The following is an 18,541-nucleotide window of genomic DNA, read 5'->3' as shown; positions in this document are numbered from 1 at the left end:
TTAAATTTTACGGTCTGAAGTTCTTATAATAAATACAAAAAAGAAATCAATTGATTATTAGTTAACTTATTTATGAATTACTCTTATTGAAACGTTAGGAATCATTATATTGAAAAAATATATAAGATATTTATTAAATAAGATAAAACAAATAAATAGTTTGTTAGTTTGATATTGTATTTACTAATCACGTTGATAAGAAATGATAGAAATAAGATTCAAAGGTTTAATTTTAATTAGTATCTAAATCATCGTACTTTGTAGATAAAATTTGCGGATTAGAAAAACTTAAATTTTACGGTCTGAAGTTCTTATAATAAATACAAAAAAGAAATCAATTGATTATTAGTTAACTTATTTATGAATTACTCTTATTGAAACGTTAGGAATCATTATATTGAAAAAATATATAAGATATTTATTAAATAAGATAAAACAAATAAATAGTTTGTTAGTTTGATATTGTATTTACTAATCACGTTGATAAGAAATGATAGAAATAAGATTCAAAGGTTTAATTTTAATTAGTATCTAAATCATCGTACTTTGTAGATAAAATTTGCGGATTAGAAAAACTTAAATTTTACGTACTGAAGTTCTTATGATAAATACAAAAAAGAAATCAATTGATTATCAGTTAACTTATTTATGAATTACTATTATTGAAACGTTAGGAATCATCATATTGAAAAAATATATAAGATATTTATTAAATAGGATAAAACAAATAAATAGTTTGTTAGTCTGATATTGTATTTACTAATCACATTGATCCGAAATAATAGAAATAATATTCAAAGGTTTAATTTTAATTAGTATCTAAATCATCGTACTTTGTAGATAAAATTTGCGGATTAGAAAAACTTAAATTTTACGGACTGAAGTTCTTATAATAAATACAAAAAAGAAATCAATTGATTATCAGTTAACTTATTTATGAATTACTCTTATTGAAACGTTAGGAATCATTATATTGAAAAAATATATAAGATATTTATTAAATAGGATAAAACAAATAAATAGTTTGTTAGTTTGATATTGTATTTACTAATCACGTTGATCCGAAATAATAGAAATAAGATTCAAAGGTAATAATAATGAAGACAGATTTGGATGGGGATTACTTTGTTAGTTGCAACAACGAGATTGCAACCAACACCTTCGTCGATTTGGCGTTGAACTTCCGCACGGCTGCTGCTGCCGCCGACACCCACTCAAGAAAACACTCAGATCAGTTTTTTGCCAGGCAAAAAAGCGTTCCTAATTTAATCGGAGGCGTGTCCGAGGAGGAACCGATCTTGCTATTTATGTCCACGTTGTTCCTATTGTCCTCGCGTCATCTATGGCTAGTCGATGTTTTCCTATTGTTACTTATAAATAGTAAGATGGAACCTAATAAATAAAATATATGTTATATTAGGATGAACGACAAAAGTTCGTGCATTTATTGGTATTGAAACTTTAACATTGAAACTGCATAATCGATTGTTTCTGTAAAATTTACTTTTGAAAATATTCCTTTTTAAAAATGCACGTACACGTTCGGCGAAAGATTTTTAATATATTACATTTTTCGTCAAACGCGATAAAATCTCGACGATATATCTTTGTTTAAAGTCATTATTTATTTATAACATAACTTTATATACAACCAACAATGTTATCAAACTTTCATTTCGATATTCAATTTAATAACGAATTTCGAAAAACATTGATAATCGAAATAAAAGATCATCCAAAAAGGGCGAGGATTGGAAATCGAAGCCAGGAAGGTGGTGTCTCTCCTACGACGAGATTGAGTTTTCGGAACGGAAGGGTGCAAAGAGAGGAAAAAAAAAGAAATAAAGAAATATAGAGAGAAGTGAGAAGGGGACAGTCACCATAATGTATGTGATCAAAGCGACCGGTACTCGGTGATGTCTCTCGCTGGCATCGTCTCACCTTTAATAAAGCTATCTCGCATCTCTAATATCTTATGGTGTATCGGTCAAGAGCGAAACCGCGAGTACGAATGAAAGAAAGAGAGAGAAAAAGAGAGAGAAAGAAGATCGTGACTCTCTTTGCCAGAGGTCCCAACGCCTTTCTACAACGAGGCCTTGTTCGCCGAGAGAAAAGACACCTTTGGCTGACGTACCACCACGTATATTATATACATATATATATATACACACATACACACGCACACACACATACATAAATACCTTTTGGAGTCTCTCGATTCGAGCTGCTCTTTCTGCTTCTATCTTTCTCTCTCTCTCTCTCTTTCTCTTTTACTTTTTCTTTTTCTTTTTTCATATATACTTCTCTTTTTCCTCATGGGTTAGCCGAAGTAAACCTGCCCGAGTTAATACACTTACCGATGGTTATCAACGACCCCACGTCAATTAAGCAATTATCGGCACCACCATGCTCCAGAGAACGCGTTTCGGGTATCTAGACTAATGTTGACTCACCTTCTCCCACTTACCTCGAACGAAGTGTGTTTTTGATGATTCGTCCTTTTTATTCTTAAGAGAAGGAATTCCTATTTAACGAGAGGAGACCTATTTACCAATCGTTTTTCAAATACCATTACGTTTTATCGTTTAATAATTTATGATAAGAATTGATTGTATTTAATTGTAATACGAGAATTGAAAATCTTTAGGATAGTAAATTCAAGTAATCTCGTTTGATTCGAATTATTCTTTTCGCTAATCGTCAAAAATCATCTAATTTTGCGACCTTACTTTTTCATCTATCTCGTTTTCGTAATTTATTACGAGTATTGATAGTATTTAAATTTATCGAAGTAAAGAAAAAAAAAAGAAATATATATCGCGCGAATTGAATATATCGATAACGCAATGAATAAACGTTTGATTCGAAATGTTTAATCAAATTTACGGTTGATTATTTACGTAATTATTGGTTCATGTCAACGTAACGAGCATCTCCCCAATTCATCGTCTTTCCCGTATCGTCGGCAGTGTAACCCTTGCACGTATCGCACGTGTGACACGCGTGTACCAATTTACTAGCTCGATAGACTAGATCTAGAAGATAAAGGATAAGGGTGATTGACGCCTGCTGAAAAGACGATACACGTCGGTTCGACGATGATTATCCTTCGAATTTAAATAATAGAAAATTTCTATATTATTCTTTATATAATCACAAAATGAGATAATTATTGTAAATGAATATCTATAAAAATTAGCCAAGTAGCACATTAACAAAAGAATCGTTCATAAAATATTTACCTATTATCATCACCAGCAAGTAGTAAAGTTTCATTCAACGTATCAGTTTTCTTTCGGAAGTTTCATTATGATGAAAGAGAAGAAGGATTATTGAAATGAAAATTATTGGGAATAGTAACTAGTATAAGAAAACAGGGAAAATAGTACTCGTCTAAATAGTTTCTTTGCACGGCCTTTATTGCGATCAAACGTGCGGATTGTTTAACGACACGAACATCATTTTCGCAGGAGAGGTAAAAATTTGCTTAAATTCGCTCGCTCACGCGTCGTTGACTCTTTTTCTTTTTCTTTTTTTTAATTAAACTCACGGATCGAAAAGCATGTTCTTTTTTTTTTCGTTGATCGTTACTTTACGTACATATATATATAATATATATATATATATATATGTCATTTACTATATACGTACGTTCGGCAATCATTCGTTTTCATGCTATTGCAATCGGGGAATCGATTCTCTCCCGATTTATTTATTTTCTTTTTTCTTTTTTTGTTCATTTTTTTTGTCCTTTTTTTTTTCTTCTTTTTTCTTTTTTTTTTTTTACGTAACACACCTTATCGCCGCTGCAGCTCGTTCATTTAAATCGATCTCCCTCGAGTAAAAATCGATACCTATCACGCTTTTATCTTCAACGATTTATCTCGAGAGGATCGGCTTACACGAAACGTTCCTCGTAAATCAACGAGCGTGTACTACTAATCTTACTACATTACTATTTACTTAATAATCATAAATCTATATCAATTGTGTGTGTGTGTGTGTGTGTATGTAAGACAGTCGTCGGATCGCTAAGGCCGAGGATACTAAAACTCGGTTTGTTAATAATAATCAAACGATAATTAAAATATGTGTCGCATCACTCGCACCGATTTATATCACGATTAATTTATTTACAGAAGTAATATACAGATTAACACGAAGACGCTATTAACGTGTAATGTGTGTTTTCCTATTTTTCACCACCTCTTCTTTCCGCATATATATATATATATGTTGAGAATGGTTGTGTTTGTATGTGTGTGTGTGTGTGTAAACGCATATGTAATTTGTAAATATGTGTTGTCTTTTTCCGGTCTTTTCCGAATCGTCGCATCGCTTGTTCGATATGCAAAGGATTTTTCTTTCGCGAGTGAAGGAGCTCGAACAGAAAGAAAAATAGAAAAAGAAAAAAGAAAGAGAGAGAGAGATAAAAAAGAAGAACAATTAAAAATAAAAGAAAAATTAGAGTTAACGTATGTACGTACGTACGTCATGCGATGATTTATGACGAAACTCGCGAACGGTTACCCGAGACTCGCGCGACCCTTTTTCATTCGTTGTACGTATAGTACTTCTTCCCCCCTCTGCCCCTCTTTCTTTCTCACTCTCTCTCTTTCACACTTTAAGTCTAACGAAAAGAAGAAGAAAAAAAGTTCCGTCATAAACGCCGCATGAATAATTCAACGAGTTCCTCCTCTCACGGCAGATACGATAATGATAAGCGATGCTCCGGTAACGATAATGGTTCGTAATGCTAACCGTAACGGTGATAATAACAAGGACTCTCGCCTATCATAAACGAGGAAGTGTCGACTTATTGCACACCGATATTTACATCGTTTATATATATATATATAATCTATTAAATCGAATCACCCGAGGTACGTTATACATACGTATATACGTTTAATTATATCGTTCGTTTCGTCACACACAACACCTCCTCCTCCTCCTCCTTCTTCTTATTCTTTTTCTTCATCTTCGTTTCCTTCAATCTTCTTCTCCGGGACTCGTCGTCGAACTCGAAGGGGTGTATCTTAATCGTTAACGAAATATCTCCTTGACGAAGTAGATCTCGCACTATAATAATCCACGGGCATCCTGTATGTCTCCTCCGGGCATTGATACCTGTAACAATTATAATAAAAAAACAAAAGGAACAACGATAAATTAATAATATCAATAAAGGTGAGAAAAATTGCGTAAAGTTTAGAAGAAAAACAACAAAAAAGACAATTAAGAATATTCGTAAACGTCGACGAAAGAATAATAATTAATCGATGACGACGACGATGACGATGATAATGATGATGATGATCTAATGCATCAGAAAGAATACGACCTTTTTTTGTTGTTGTTGTTGTTGAAAAATTTCGTTTGAGAAAAATATAAAGAGCGAGGAAGAATATTCGCGATGGTGGCTAGCGCGGTAGCGCGTCATCAGGAAGAAGTACATTGCTGTAGGTAGAAGGTAGGTCTGTCCCTTTGCGAGGAAAGTGGTAGGTACTCTCTCTCTCTCTCTCTCTCTCTATCTCTGTCTCTCTCTCTCTCTTCCTCTTTCCATGGTGGAACGGCCACCGTCGGTGGACGTTTAACATATGACCGGCTACCAGTGTTATTAATGCGACGGTAGCGTCGTGCTCAGTATCTTCTTCCGAGCCCACGTACGTTGCTTACGAGAAAGAAAGAAAGAAAGAAATAAATAAAGAGAGAGAGAGAGAGAGAGAAAGAGAGAGGGAGAAGCAAGGGCCACCCGCGGCTCCTTGCTCTCGCGCGCGCGACGTCAAGAAAGATAGAAAGAGAGGGAAAGAGAGAGAGAGAGAGAGAAATAAGTGGAAAGGGCCCATCTTCTATATCTCTTTCTCTCTTTGGAAAGAAGGACTCGAATCGGACCCATCGACTCCGGAGAGACGTAACACGAGACTCGGAAAGAGTGCGGGGCACGATCTCGCGCGAGCCGACAGCTTTGGGCCCATCCTTTGGGCCAGGAGTTATGTCTTCCTGCCCGTATGTCAGCTAATTAATATGTGTTTAGCCTGGAATGCGACCCTACGACGAATCCTTACATTGATTTTAATGTTTCTTATCTTTTTTTTCTCTCTCTTTTATTTTTTTCCCTACCCCCCTCCTCTTTCTTTCCCGTGGAATCTGTTCTTGTGTTCTACATCCTTCGAGATTTCTCTATCTCTCTATATCCCTTCTGAGAGTTTGGGAATTTGATCATCCTCTTATATAGGACCCACCGATACATGCATACCTACCTGTGTAAGTTTCGAATTTGATTTTATCGTGGTCGAATCATTCTCGATTTATTAGTATGTACCCTTCGCACCTTCGGAGTGATGGTGGTGGTGGTGGCGGTGGTGGTGCTGCTGGTTCATCGTCAAAAATTCATCGTGGGTGTGCCCACCTGTCCTGGGCCTTTTCTCTCTTCCACGAAAGAGAAAAAAAGGTGTAGTAAGGAAGAAGAGAGAATGAACACCGTGGTAGAGCCGAAGAATCGGAGAGAAGCAAAATATCTTTGCTGGTCGGTCAGACATTAGGAGTTCTCCGGGGTTCGGGGGATTATAAATCCTTAATACAGATCGGCACGCGATGCCCGGCTCGTTAAGGTGATACATGGCCGACTCTGGTGTCCCGGGGTGTACGGTAGCCACTATCCCTGCGTTTATTCGTACGTACGTAAGTTACTTATTTGTGCGTGTGTTTCGTCTATGGGAGTGACTACACCCACACGTTTGCCAAGCCACCGGGGTAATAATGAGAGATCGGACGATACGGCTCGATATTAATTGTGCGCATCGAGTGTGCCGTTGCTGCTGTTGCTGTTGCTGCTGTTGCTGTTACTGCTGTTGCAGTTGCAGTTGCAGTTGCAGTTGCTGTTACTTTCTCTTCCTCTCTCTCTCTCTTCGTTTCCGAGACCATGCCGTGAAAACCGACTGCTACCGGCTTACACCGATCCTTCGATGCGATATGTCGCGATATACGATACAGGAACGATCGTGATTCTGATTCACAGATCTATCTTTCTCTCTCTCTCTCTTTCTCTCTATCCTTCTTATTTCTCCATTGAAACGCACCATCTCAGCCATTCCGATGAACGAGTAAAAAAATAGTCAGAGAGAAGGACTCTTCTCGAGAAGATCCTAAGCTTTTCGTTTTTACTTCGATCGAAATCAATGTCTCTCCAGGTATCCCTATCCTTTTTTTATTTATTTTTTTCTCTCTTCCTTCTATCTTTCTCATCAAGTCGCCGAATGAATCTTTCACTCTCAATCAGTTTAATCGCTAACATTAACGAATACCTTTATAGATCTTGATAGAAGTTTAACTAGCTCGAAATGACGAGTTTAAATAGTCGTGCGAGCTAACGTCAACTTTTAGACGTTGGTAAAAAGTTTTTCGAGAAAAGATAAGAGAGGAAAAGATTAGAAAACAAAACAAGGAGGTAAGAAGACAGGAATATCGATGCTATTGCTGCTGTTGCCGGTGGTAGTGGTAGTGGTGGAGATAGACGACGAGTAAAAAGAAAATAAGAAAAGGAAAAAGATGGAGAGAGAAAAAGGGCGAGGTGGGAAGAGGGAGGTGGAGAGAGGAGGAGAGAAAAAAAAGGAAATCGTGATAGACGCGAAGACAAGGGGAATCACCAATCCTGGCTCGTCCTTTCGTCGGTGATTACGAGGAGTGGACAGATTGAGATGGTCCTAGGGCTCCTCCTTCTCCTCCCCTTTCTCCTCCTCCTCCTCCTCCTCCTCCTCCTTCTTCTTCTTCTTCTCTTTTTTCGTCCTTTCTGTCGAGCGGTGTTTCCGCGACTCTCTCTCTCTCTCTCTTTCTGTTTTTTTCTTCTTCTCTCTCGTTCTCTCCAAGTGACTCTCGAATCATCTCATTCCCTCTTTCTACCATCGACGAGGACGAAGAGCCACTTTGAAGATACGATCTCGAAACAAATTACGAGTCCTGCTCCCGCCGTTTTCTCCTCTTTCGCAGCTGGATTAAAATAATCGTGGCCCGTTAGCGGTCCAAGCCCGTATCGTTTTCCGTTCTTTCTTTCTTTCTTTTTTTTTCTTTTTATTTTTTTTTTTTATTTTTAGTTTAATTTTTTTTCCCTTACAATTGTTCCTTTCCTTCCCAATCCTTCTCAGAGAGAAATCAACTTACACGAATCGACATAGATATACGAACGAGCATCATGTTAAATGATAACCTCGAATCGGAATGTCGGTGTATCTACAAATGTTGTTCACGTTTAATTAATCGAAACGAACAGGTAATGCTACCAGCCTTACTTACGTTAGTTAATAATATCACGAGTTTTATTTTAATTCAATTCGAGTTTGCAAACTTTCGACTCGTTTAATGAAATCGATTTATTAAAATCGAATCGAAATATTTACCAATCGATCAAAAACATTATGCACACGCGGTATAAGGTATATGCGTAAGTATATAATACAATATATAAATAAAATAAGACAGTAAAGAAGAGATCAGGGACGAATTTGTTGTCTACGAATAAGATAAAAAGAATTAAAAAGAATTTTAATCTCTTATACGCGATTCGTAAATCTTAGAAAAGAAGAAGAGACACACACACAACGAATATATATCCTTGCATCTACAGAAAATACTAGTGTATATATATATATAAGTTTCGTTCTTGGACGGTCCATCGTTCTTCCCGATCCGGATTACGGTAACACCTGCCCATCCGCAATTTTATCATCCTCCGTCCCGGAAGGATTTCAATTTTCTTCTCCCTACGGTCTTGCCGCCTTTTCGTTCTCTCTCTCTCTCTCTGTATCCATAGCTCTTCTTTCTAGCGATACTCCTACTACTCGCTTTTTTCTACCCTGTAGAGTCCTGGGGACTCAATCTGTGTCTCATCGTGGATTATTGGGATTTCGCGAGGATGAGGATGGAAGAAGGACATGGTTGGCTGGCTGGTCGGTCGGTTGGTTGGTTGGTTGGCTAACTGGTTGGTTGGTTGGTTGACTGAATGACTGGTTGGCTTACTAGCTGTCTGGTTGGCTGACTACTTGCTGCTGGCTTGCTTTCCTGTCTGAGCCAAGAAGAAAATCGTTCAACGGAGGAAAGACTACCGACGAGAAAACGAGACTTTAATTCTTTCCCTTGGTAAAGCCTCGACTTCATTTAGAAACGAAATAAGGATCAGTGGATTCTACTATTACTAGTAGTGTATATATATATACTATACTTCGTCGTCGTCTTTATGTCCTTCTTTTCTTTTTTTATTATTTTCGTGATAAAACGTTTTTCGTTTTTACGTTCAAATACTCTCGTTCTTTTTCTTACCCACGTAACAACGTAAATTGTCGTAAGATACGTAAAGAAATGATAATAAACGTGTTGTAATAAACTTATATGCGTGTATAATTTGTTATTTCAATTTTATTACAAGTATAATATGATTCATCATAATTGTCTTTATTAAACGCTATACGAAATGAAACCTTACGCGAAACGTAGGTAATTAACGTAAGAAGCTAAAACATTTCATTGACAGGAATAAATAGAAATAGAAATAGAAAAAGGAAAGAGAGATAGAGAAACGATCGATTACGTCAGAGTATGAAACATCAAAGAGAAAGAGAGAGACCCTTCGGATTCACCGTAAGAGCTTTTATGCCAACATTAGCATGGATAAAATAACCATACTACCTATACTACCCTTTTAACTCATCCTCTCAATTCCTTCTCATTCCTTTTGCCTTCGTACATCTTCCTCCGCGTATTTTCTATTTTTTTTTTCCGATTTTCTTTTTTCTTTTTCGCGGCTTGCGTATATCAACGTACGCGAAATCGATACGCGATGATTAATTTTTCAATCGAGAGCTTAATTACGCTGGCCCCCGGCTAAGCCAGATAGAAGAGAGAGAGACGTCCTAGAACGATGAAAGGGCGGTCTACGTTACGAAATAGAAAGAGAAAAGAGCCAGAGGAGAAAAGAGCCGAGAAGAGATAGGGAATAGAGATAAAGAGAAAAGAACAGAGATATATATACATATATATAGAGAGAGAGAGAGCCCTTCCTACGGTTCTTTCGAATAAAAGGATCTCCTGCGCCGATGTGGAAGAGGATTGCGTCGTAGGACGAGAGGAGTGTGGCGTGGTCCTCGAGTCAGGATGACGATTGCCAGGAACACGTGATTAGATGGTCCACCCTCCCCTCTACCCCCTCTACCCCCTTTGCACTCCACCACCCCTCAACGTCTCTATCCATCTCTATTCTCCCGTTCTGTTCTTCAGATTGGTCAACTCAACCGTGCCTCGTCGTCGTAGTCATCGCAGGGAAACGTAAAAAATGCAATCGGCTCTTACCGTAATGAAAAAGAGAACCGACGACCACCACCGACCCCGGGTAATTCGTAAAGGCTCTAGCAAATGTGAATGCGCTCGCGCGCACAATTCTATTTCTCCGATTCTCCCTTTTTTTTCTTTTCCTCTCTCTCTCTCTCTTGATCTTGCTCTCGCTCTCCCTTTTTTACTCTTTTACTTTCGTTTGCGAAGAGTATAGTAGAATGGAGAAGAAGAGAAGCTGGCTTGTCTAGTACCTATCATAGAGAATAGTTGCGATCGGGGCCCTTTGACAACGACGATGATGACGATACGAAGATCCTAGGCGATGCAATTTGGTGAGAAACGAGATTAACTCGTAGTTCATTAGATGGAAAGTGGATTTTGATTTTGTTGTTCTTGGAAAAGAGATTTGTTCGTGATAAATTTACGAATTTATCCCTGTTGTTGTTGTTATTGGTACTTATTACGTTTGTCAGAATATTTTTGAAATTTATTATATAATTTTGTTAAATTTGATGGTAAGAGAGGAAATATATATATAAAAAGTGAATAAGATATATATTCGAATATAAATGTCGAACAATTGAAAAGCCGCTCGTAAAGGAAACTCCGAAGGATTTGAGAATGAGAAATCTGAAGAGTAAGAGTATAATTTGGAATGAGATAAGATTGCTAGGAAGAAAGGGGGGAAAAGAGAGAGCGAGAGAGAGAGAGAGAAAGAGAGAGGAAACCGGGAAGACAAGATTTCACGACATCGAGGCAAGGAACTCGTAATTCTCCTGATTCATGAGACTTCTTACCCCGTGTGGCCAAAATAATTCACCCTAATGCCGCTTCTAACTGCCTCCTGTCCCTGGCGCACGATTGTTTATTGCGAAAAAAGAGTCTCTTTAATACACATCGTCGCGTCTAGAATTCCCACCTCGACTAAAGGAAGAAAAAGAGAAAGACAGGGAATGAGAGAAAGAAGAAACGTTTTGGCACGAAAACGAATAACTCATCCCTTACGAATAATTTTTTGATCCATCTCCTTGTACGAGGAGACTGCGCTTACATCATTTTATTTTTTTTTTTCTTTTTTGTCTATACTTATAACATTTATCAAAAGAATTCTTTCCTTATATCGCAAAATTGTTTATAAAATAAATAAAAAAGATACGCGTCGGTACAGATTAAGAACATAATAAATTGAAAATATTTCTTCTCTATGATTTATTTTTCTAATACGCGTAATATATCAAGCTACGATTATTGTAAATCATAATTTATTAGCCATCGAATCGTAGTATATATTAACATATGTTTCCATTATTATAACTATTATTTTATTATACTTTAGAAAACTGAGGAAAGAAAGAAAGAAAGAAAGAAGGGAAGAAGAAAGAAAAAAAAGAGAGAAAAGAAAATGTTGCGAGACGAGGATAAAAAGCAGTACAAGCGAGAGGTACCGTCGAATTGACGTACGAGCTAGGTGTATTAATTAGCGTCGGGAGAAAATTACGATCGAAGGATAGCCGGCTACCACGCCGCAGGGTTGAAATCGTTAGCGGAGGGTCGTCTCGCGATTTTGATTTAGCCCCGGCAGCCTCCACATCAATTCTAATTGCGTTTGACAGTAATTTGGCAAGGGGGGCCAAGGGGGGTGGAGGATCTGATTGACGGCCCCGCCGTACTGGCGACGTTCGTTTACCTTCCCCACTTTCATCCACACCCACTACTCCTACTACTATTACTACTACTACTACTACTACTACCCCCCATCGCCAACTCTTCTTCCACCACCATCATCTCTATCATCCCTCAATTTTTTGTTGTCCCTCCTCGTATCCGTCGATACGAGATTATTTTGTTCCGTTTCCCCGTATCCCCTTTCTTTCTTTTCGACGATTATTACGATAATTATTCTTGACATGCGTGTAATCGTGACGATAAACGCGTGTTTAGATACATGCGTGTTCGCATGCGGTACCCGAGTGCAACAGCAGCAGCAGCAGCAGCAGTAGCAGCAGCAGTAGCAGCAAGGTTGCGTTTACCAGGCTTATCGAATATCGTCAGTTCGAGTCAGCCAATATGCTTTGTTGATAAACCAAAGCCGATACAAGTAATATCGATGTTAATTAAGTCAGGGGCAGATAGCAACCATGTAACGAGACCCGAAACAAGGGCTTGGAAGAATGAATAAAAAGAGATAGGATATGGTCGATCGTTTTCAACAATTTTAATGAGGCCGGCCAAAGAATATACACATAAATATATATATTCGGGATCGTGTAGATGGTTAAAAGACCATGTTACGAAATTTTTGTTACACTCCGTGTACGACCGATCCAAACTTTGTTTAAATTGTTTCCTCTGGAGAAGTGGATTTTCTTTTTTAAAACAACATTTAATAACTTATAAAAAATATATTGTAGGATTCGTGAAAAAATTGAGCCGTTGGACTGACTGGACGGGACTCGAACCCGGATCTTCCGCTTTCCGGGCGACTGCTCTTTAACCACTGAGCTATCCAGGGCCCACCGTCAAATCTCCTAACGAATGCTTATTTAAGTGTTTGGCTTGGAGGCGCTCGCATCCCACAATATAAAATATGATTTTATTTAGAATGCGCGCACCCATCGATGAATAATATAAAATATCATATTTTATCTGTATGTTAATAATAAATTTATCCTATTGTCAAATTTATATTGTAAGTAAGTATAGAGTCGGTAAGAAAATCGACTACGTTACACGAGTGTTTAAGAGAATGTACTCAGACGATGGTGGATAGGTAGGGACGATATAAAGTTACGAGCTGCAAAGTGGCAGAACGATCCGGTGTACAGCGGCATTGTAATCGGCGAATTAATTAAGCCATTAAGCAACGGCAGTGGCGGCGTCGGCGCACGCCTGTTAATCGTCAGATCGCTAATTATGCTAAGCGAACGAGATGTACCGTCGACGTATGGCATGTGCAGGTGAATGCAGTGTGTGTTACGAGGCCGTATAGCACGTGCTGCATCATCGATCCATATATACGAAGAAAGGAGTTGCCACGAAGTGAGGGGGGTGGGTGGGGAGGGTGAACCTGATGATACTGTTGATTGATACGTGAGATCACCGCAGAAAGAGATAGATAGAAAGAAAGAGATCATTTTTATTTCATTATATTAATTTAAACAAAAAATAATGTACGTTTTCAATTTCTATCGAGATTACAATTATACTCTCGCAATAAGAATTTATCTAATTATTAGCTGGTAATTAATATATATATATATGAAGTGATGTATAAAGAAATATAAGGAATAAATAGAAATCGATTTATACATCATCTCCGCAAGTTCTAATAAGCTTGCAAGCTCCATTAAAAGCCACTTACGCATAAAGAAATATCGTGAATCCCACTCTGCACCGTAGGCGTCCTTGTCTACCGATTCTCGATAAAAACAGAAAAGAAAAAAGAAAAAGAAATGGTAAGAAGACTCCCTCTCATCGCGTTTTACCCTCTTCCGTCTAGCTCGAAGAAGAGAAATTTACAACAACGAGAGAGAAAGAGAGAGGAGGAAGAAGAGAAAGAGGAGGAGGAGGAGGAGGAGGAGGAGGAGGAGGAGGAGGAGGAGGAGGTAAAAAATCGTCGAGAAAAGAAATTACTTTCTCTTTTGTATTTCGGTATCTCGCGCGCGAGTTTTACCTTCTAGATAAGGCAGAGTGTAAGAGAACGAAAGAGAGAAAAAGAAAGAGAGAGAGGGAGCAGAGGGAAGGGGATGGAAGGGGGTGAAGAAAGATAGGGGAAGAGGGAGGAGTAGAAGAAGGAAGAAATGGAAGAGCACAGCCGGTCGACGAGAAGGTGGGAGGTGGTGAAGAGTAGTAGGAGGAGGGGGAGGAGGGGAAACGAGGGGTGGGTTTATCTCGCTCATCCTCATTAAAACCCTCCCAAGCCAGCCGCTTCTTCCTGCGGAACCTCGGTCCTCTTTTCTCCACGCTTCTTCTTTCTCTGTTCGTTTGGCACGAATCCGCCCCTCGGTTCGCACACCACCACCACCACCACCACACCAACGCAGCGAGCTTTACGATTGCGCGCGCGCGCGCGCACTATCACGAAAGGGAAAGAGAGAGAGAGAGAGAGAGAAAGAAAACTGTAAAGCTTGTGGTAGATAGGTAGATAGGTAGGTAGGTAGGTTGGTATCCCCCACCGACTTGTTGTAGCACGCTCTATTAATTAAAAAAATGGGGACTCCGAGGGAATGGTGGTCAGTGGTAGAGGAGAGATATGAGGTACGTTAGCTCGCATCGACGCCTCCGTAATTGGAAAGGAAGAATATTGAAGAGAGAAAAAAAGATATGAATGTATGAGAGAGAGAGAGACAGAGAGGTATCTGTGCAACGATACACATATATATATAGTTATATGATTAAAAAGAGAGAAAGTATTAATGCATAATTATATCTTTGTACAATATATGTATTACTATTTATCATTTTTTATATATATATACTATTATCAATAATTTTTGATCGTGAACTTTTCTAATCATGCATAGGTATCCATATAATTATAATACTTTGTAAAACGTGTAATCTATTCGAAAACTTTCATTTCCTCGCAGCTCCATGACGATAACAAATCGATAGGAATAACAATTCGATAAATTTTTGGTTCGTCAAAACCAAACACCGAACCGTTGTTAAATGCTTATCTCGAAAAAGAGAAGAAGAAGAAGAAGAAGAAGAAGGGTGGTGGCTAAAACAAAGGATTGGTTGGTCGTAGACTCGTGGTGGGTTGGTCGATAGTCTTACTAGGAGCGCCAATAGGCGCTCGAGCGTAAGCCCTTCGTCCTTACGATCTTTCGTCGAGATTCTCGTGCTACGAATGGGGGAAAGGGACGAGGAAAAAAAAAGGGGCTCTTTATCCAGGAAGGTCTTAAGATTTCGAAAAGGGTTCTTTGCTCGTTTCTCTGGACCCTCGTAAAAATCGACGAATCTCTTTCAGCAGGGAGGAGGGGGAGGGGTAGAAAACGCTGGAAAAAAACGCTTCTCGATCGCCATCTTTCTTCGTTTTTTTTTCTTTCTTTCTTTCTTTCTTTCTCTCATACAACGTAGACCTTATTTTATCGACTTATTCAACGTTCTTTTCTATCGCCGTTAACTTCTCCAAATTGAACGATAAATTTGTTTCAAATGAGATGCCCATTACAATTTTGATCGTTCACGTATCTCTCTCTCTCTCTCTCTCTCTCTCTCTCTCTCTTTCTCTCATGTGTGTAATAATATCCATATACGTGATTGCACTGGCTCGTGTAACATGTAGAATAAATTAGGATGGTTGAGCGAAATTAGGATACTTTGCATGTTTGTATTCGTATTACTTTTATAATATCACACAAATTTCATATATACATACTTCCGGGTTATTGAATATACGATACCTACGATTGAGTTAAATTTGAGTGATAACGTAATAACCGATTATTACGTTCTTAGGGATCATTTTATTATCACGAGAAAATAATTTCAAAGTACTTCGTACTTTTGTTGTTGTACTTGTTCGTGGAAAAGAAAAAGAAAGAAAAAATAAAATAAAAAAGAAAGGAAAGGAAAGGATAATAAATCGAGGATAATTTTATGAGGAAAGTGAAATTTCTGACATCGTGGAATCATCGACGATCTCCTCCTCTGTCATCATAACGCATCTCGTTTATTTAACACTTACTTTTCTTTTTTTTTTCTTTTTTTTTTTTTTTTATTATAGGTACATCCTTACGCGTAAAGATCTACATAAAAACTTATTAAAACGAGCTTAATCATATGTTTATAACTGGTTCTGGGCTGGGGCAGCTTCGCGTGATGTATCAGCGCACAGTATGCCGGTTCTAAAAGCAAAAGAAACATCATCGAAAACTTAGAACAAATTCTATCTCGAACTTGATATCGTTATATATTAAATAAATAAATATATATATATAATTAAAATAATAGATAATCAGAGATAATATATACACATTATTAAACTTATCTATCGATGCTCGAGAAATATCACGATATACAAATCATTTTCACGCTAGATTAATTATTAACGAAGAACTTTGATAACGCGTGTTAGACTAACGAATAAAAAATGATATCACCGTAGAAGACAGGAAGAGAGAAAGAAACAAATAATAATAATAATAAGAAAGTAGAATGTATAAAATCAAAAAGAAATAAAAAAAAATAATTAAAAAGTAAAAGTTAATTTTTAACTATTGTCGCGAGTATCAAATACACAAAAGTCGATCCGTTCGATCGGTTATGCCGGTATTTCCGTCAGAAAATATGCCACCATCGAAATGGTAATATTCATTTATCCGTTCTAATGGCTGCTACCGATCCACCGGGAATCGTCCAAGTGTGGGTGATAGGTAGGAGGAAAAAAAAAAGAAAAGAGAGAGAGAAAAAGAAGAAAAAGAAGAAGAAGAATAAAAGGATGGAAGTGCAAATTGTGGCACCGAGCTTAATCCCGCGGAATCGATGAACAACGATCCTGACTTCTTCCAACGCGTCAACCTGGAACACGACTTCGTATCCGCCATTATATTCTCCATAACTCCTCGAGTTCCCGAAGGACCTCTTTTTTTCCTCTTCTTCCCCCATAACCGCCGAGAGAATGTACAAAACGTTGTAAACCGGTGTGTACGAAGCATACGCTCGTAATTAATAATAACGGAGTAATTATCTCGGGGAGTGGAGGCCCACAAGTGGCTTCCCCAACCTACCTCCCCCCACCCCTTCCGTCCCCCCTTCACCCCGCATCATCTCCTCGAGAAACCTTCAACATTGCTTCTACTAACATTGTTCTTACGCGTCGTGCATATTAACAATCTATACATGGAATACACACGCGACGACGCTTCTTCTTTTTTCTTCATTCTTCACGATCGACGTAATTATCACGTGCGTTTTATTTTATTTCTTTTCCTTTTTTTTCTTCCCTTTTTTTTCCTTTTTTTTTTCCTTTCTTTCTTATTTTTTTTTTTTATTCGACGATGCAAACGATCCAATTTGTATCTTTTTCTTTCTCTTTCTCTCTCTCTCTCTCATTTCTATTCTATGCATTTTGTATATATATTAATATCTTCGTGAAATTATATATTCACGATAATGATATCAGATATCCTGTATAGCTCGATTCTCAGCAGATGTTGCATTATATTAATTCGCTGCAAGATCGTTGTAAAATTTTTACTTCTTTTTCTTTTTTAACTTTTTTTATTTATAAAGATAAGTGGGGGGTTAATATCAATTAAGTATTTTTACTAGCCAAGTAAATATTATATCTACGTATATAATACAACGTTTTAACGAGTAACTTTGAAAAGAAACAAATTCGCACGTGACTACAAAATCTCGGGTTTCTTACAAGCAATACAATTAAACGCGATCAAGAAAAGAGTAAAATACGATAGAAAAGTGAAAGGAGAAGAAGAAAGAAAGAAAGAAAGAAAGAAAGAAAGAAAGAAAAAAATGGTCGAGGAAAGGACGGAGATCCGACAAATGAATTTTTATTGGCTCTCATTTCTCCGACGGAGGCTTATCAAAGCGACCGTCCGATTGGCACAATAGTCGACGAACGGGTGCCAGATGTAGGGTCGAAGAACTGCCCCCACCCTAACCTTCACCCCCCTCCTCATCGCTACCTATTTCTCTTCCTCTTTCTCTCTTTCTCTCTCTTTCAACGTAATTATTTTTGCGAGGGTGAGAAGCTCTGGTGCTGACAGGCCCGACTCGATAAAGCCAAAGAGAGAAAGAGAGAGAGAGAGAGAGACTAGTATAGGAAGCTACGAGAAAAAGAAAGAGAGGAAAAGGGATGGTTGTGGTGGTGAGTTTCATTGACGGAGAGACACGGCAGTTCTCGACGATGAGAAAAGAGAGAAAGAGAGTATATAGTACGTTTTGCTGACTATTCGCGTGCGAAAGAGAGAGAGAGAGAGAGAGAGAAGGAGAGGAAGATGGAGGTAACTAGGAAGATAGAAAGAGAGAAAGAATATACCTATAGGTAGATAGAATCCAGGAGAACGCATTTGCAGTCGCGTGAGGCGACGCGAGGCCGCGTAAAGCCGCGAAAACAGAGATGGAAACGAAGGGAAAAAGGTTCGTTCCATCGACGCGTGCTGGACGCAACAGAGAAAGAGAAAGAGAAAGAGAAAGAGAGAGACAAAGATTCGTGTCATTGGCAGCATATCGACTAAACTGGAAACTG

General features: G+C 38.1%; 1 protein-coding gene across 7 annotated transcripts in view; it reads right to left on the bottom strand.

Moving 5' to 3' along the window:
- Positions 1–3,401: 3,401 nt before the first annotated feature.
- Positions 3,402–18,541, bottom strand: part of LOC122526185 (transcription factor Sox-2-like) — a 105,673-nt gene continuing 90,533 nt past the window's right edge. For 3 of the 7 annotated variants that reach the window (XR_006305984.1, XR_006305983.1, XR_006305982.1), the window contains 2 exons: positions 5,345–5,674; positions 4,977–5,130 (listed from right to left, as the gene is read on the bottom strand). Coding sequence is in view for 2 of the 7 variants with exons in the window: in XM_043649395.1 (XP_043505330.1) it covers positions 5,040–5,130 (91 nt within the window). In the remaining 5 variants the exon portion in view is untranslated. Of the gene's footprint in view, positions 5,131–5,344; positions 5,675–15,544; positions 16,176–18,541 lie in introns of those variants that run through there. The other 4 variants (XR_006305980.1, XM_043649397.1, XM_043649395.1 and 1 more) reach the window with 3 other exon arrangements.

The sequence above is a fragment of the Polistes fuscatus genome, unplaced genomic scaffold, assembly GCF_010416935.1.
Source record: "Polistes fuscatus isolate 324 unplaced genomic scaffold, CU_Pfus_HIC Scaffold11, whole genome shotgun sequence".
Classification (NCBI taxonomy): domain Eukaryota; kingdom Metazoa; phylum Arthropoda; class Insecta; order Hymenoptera; family Vespidae; genus Polistes; species Polistes fuscatus.
Note: the sequence above shows the minus strand (reverse complement) of the source record. Positions and strands in the feature narration are given on the sequence as shown.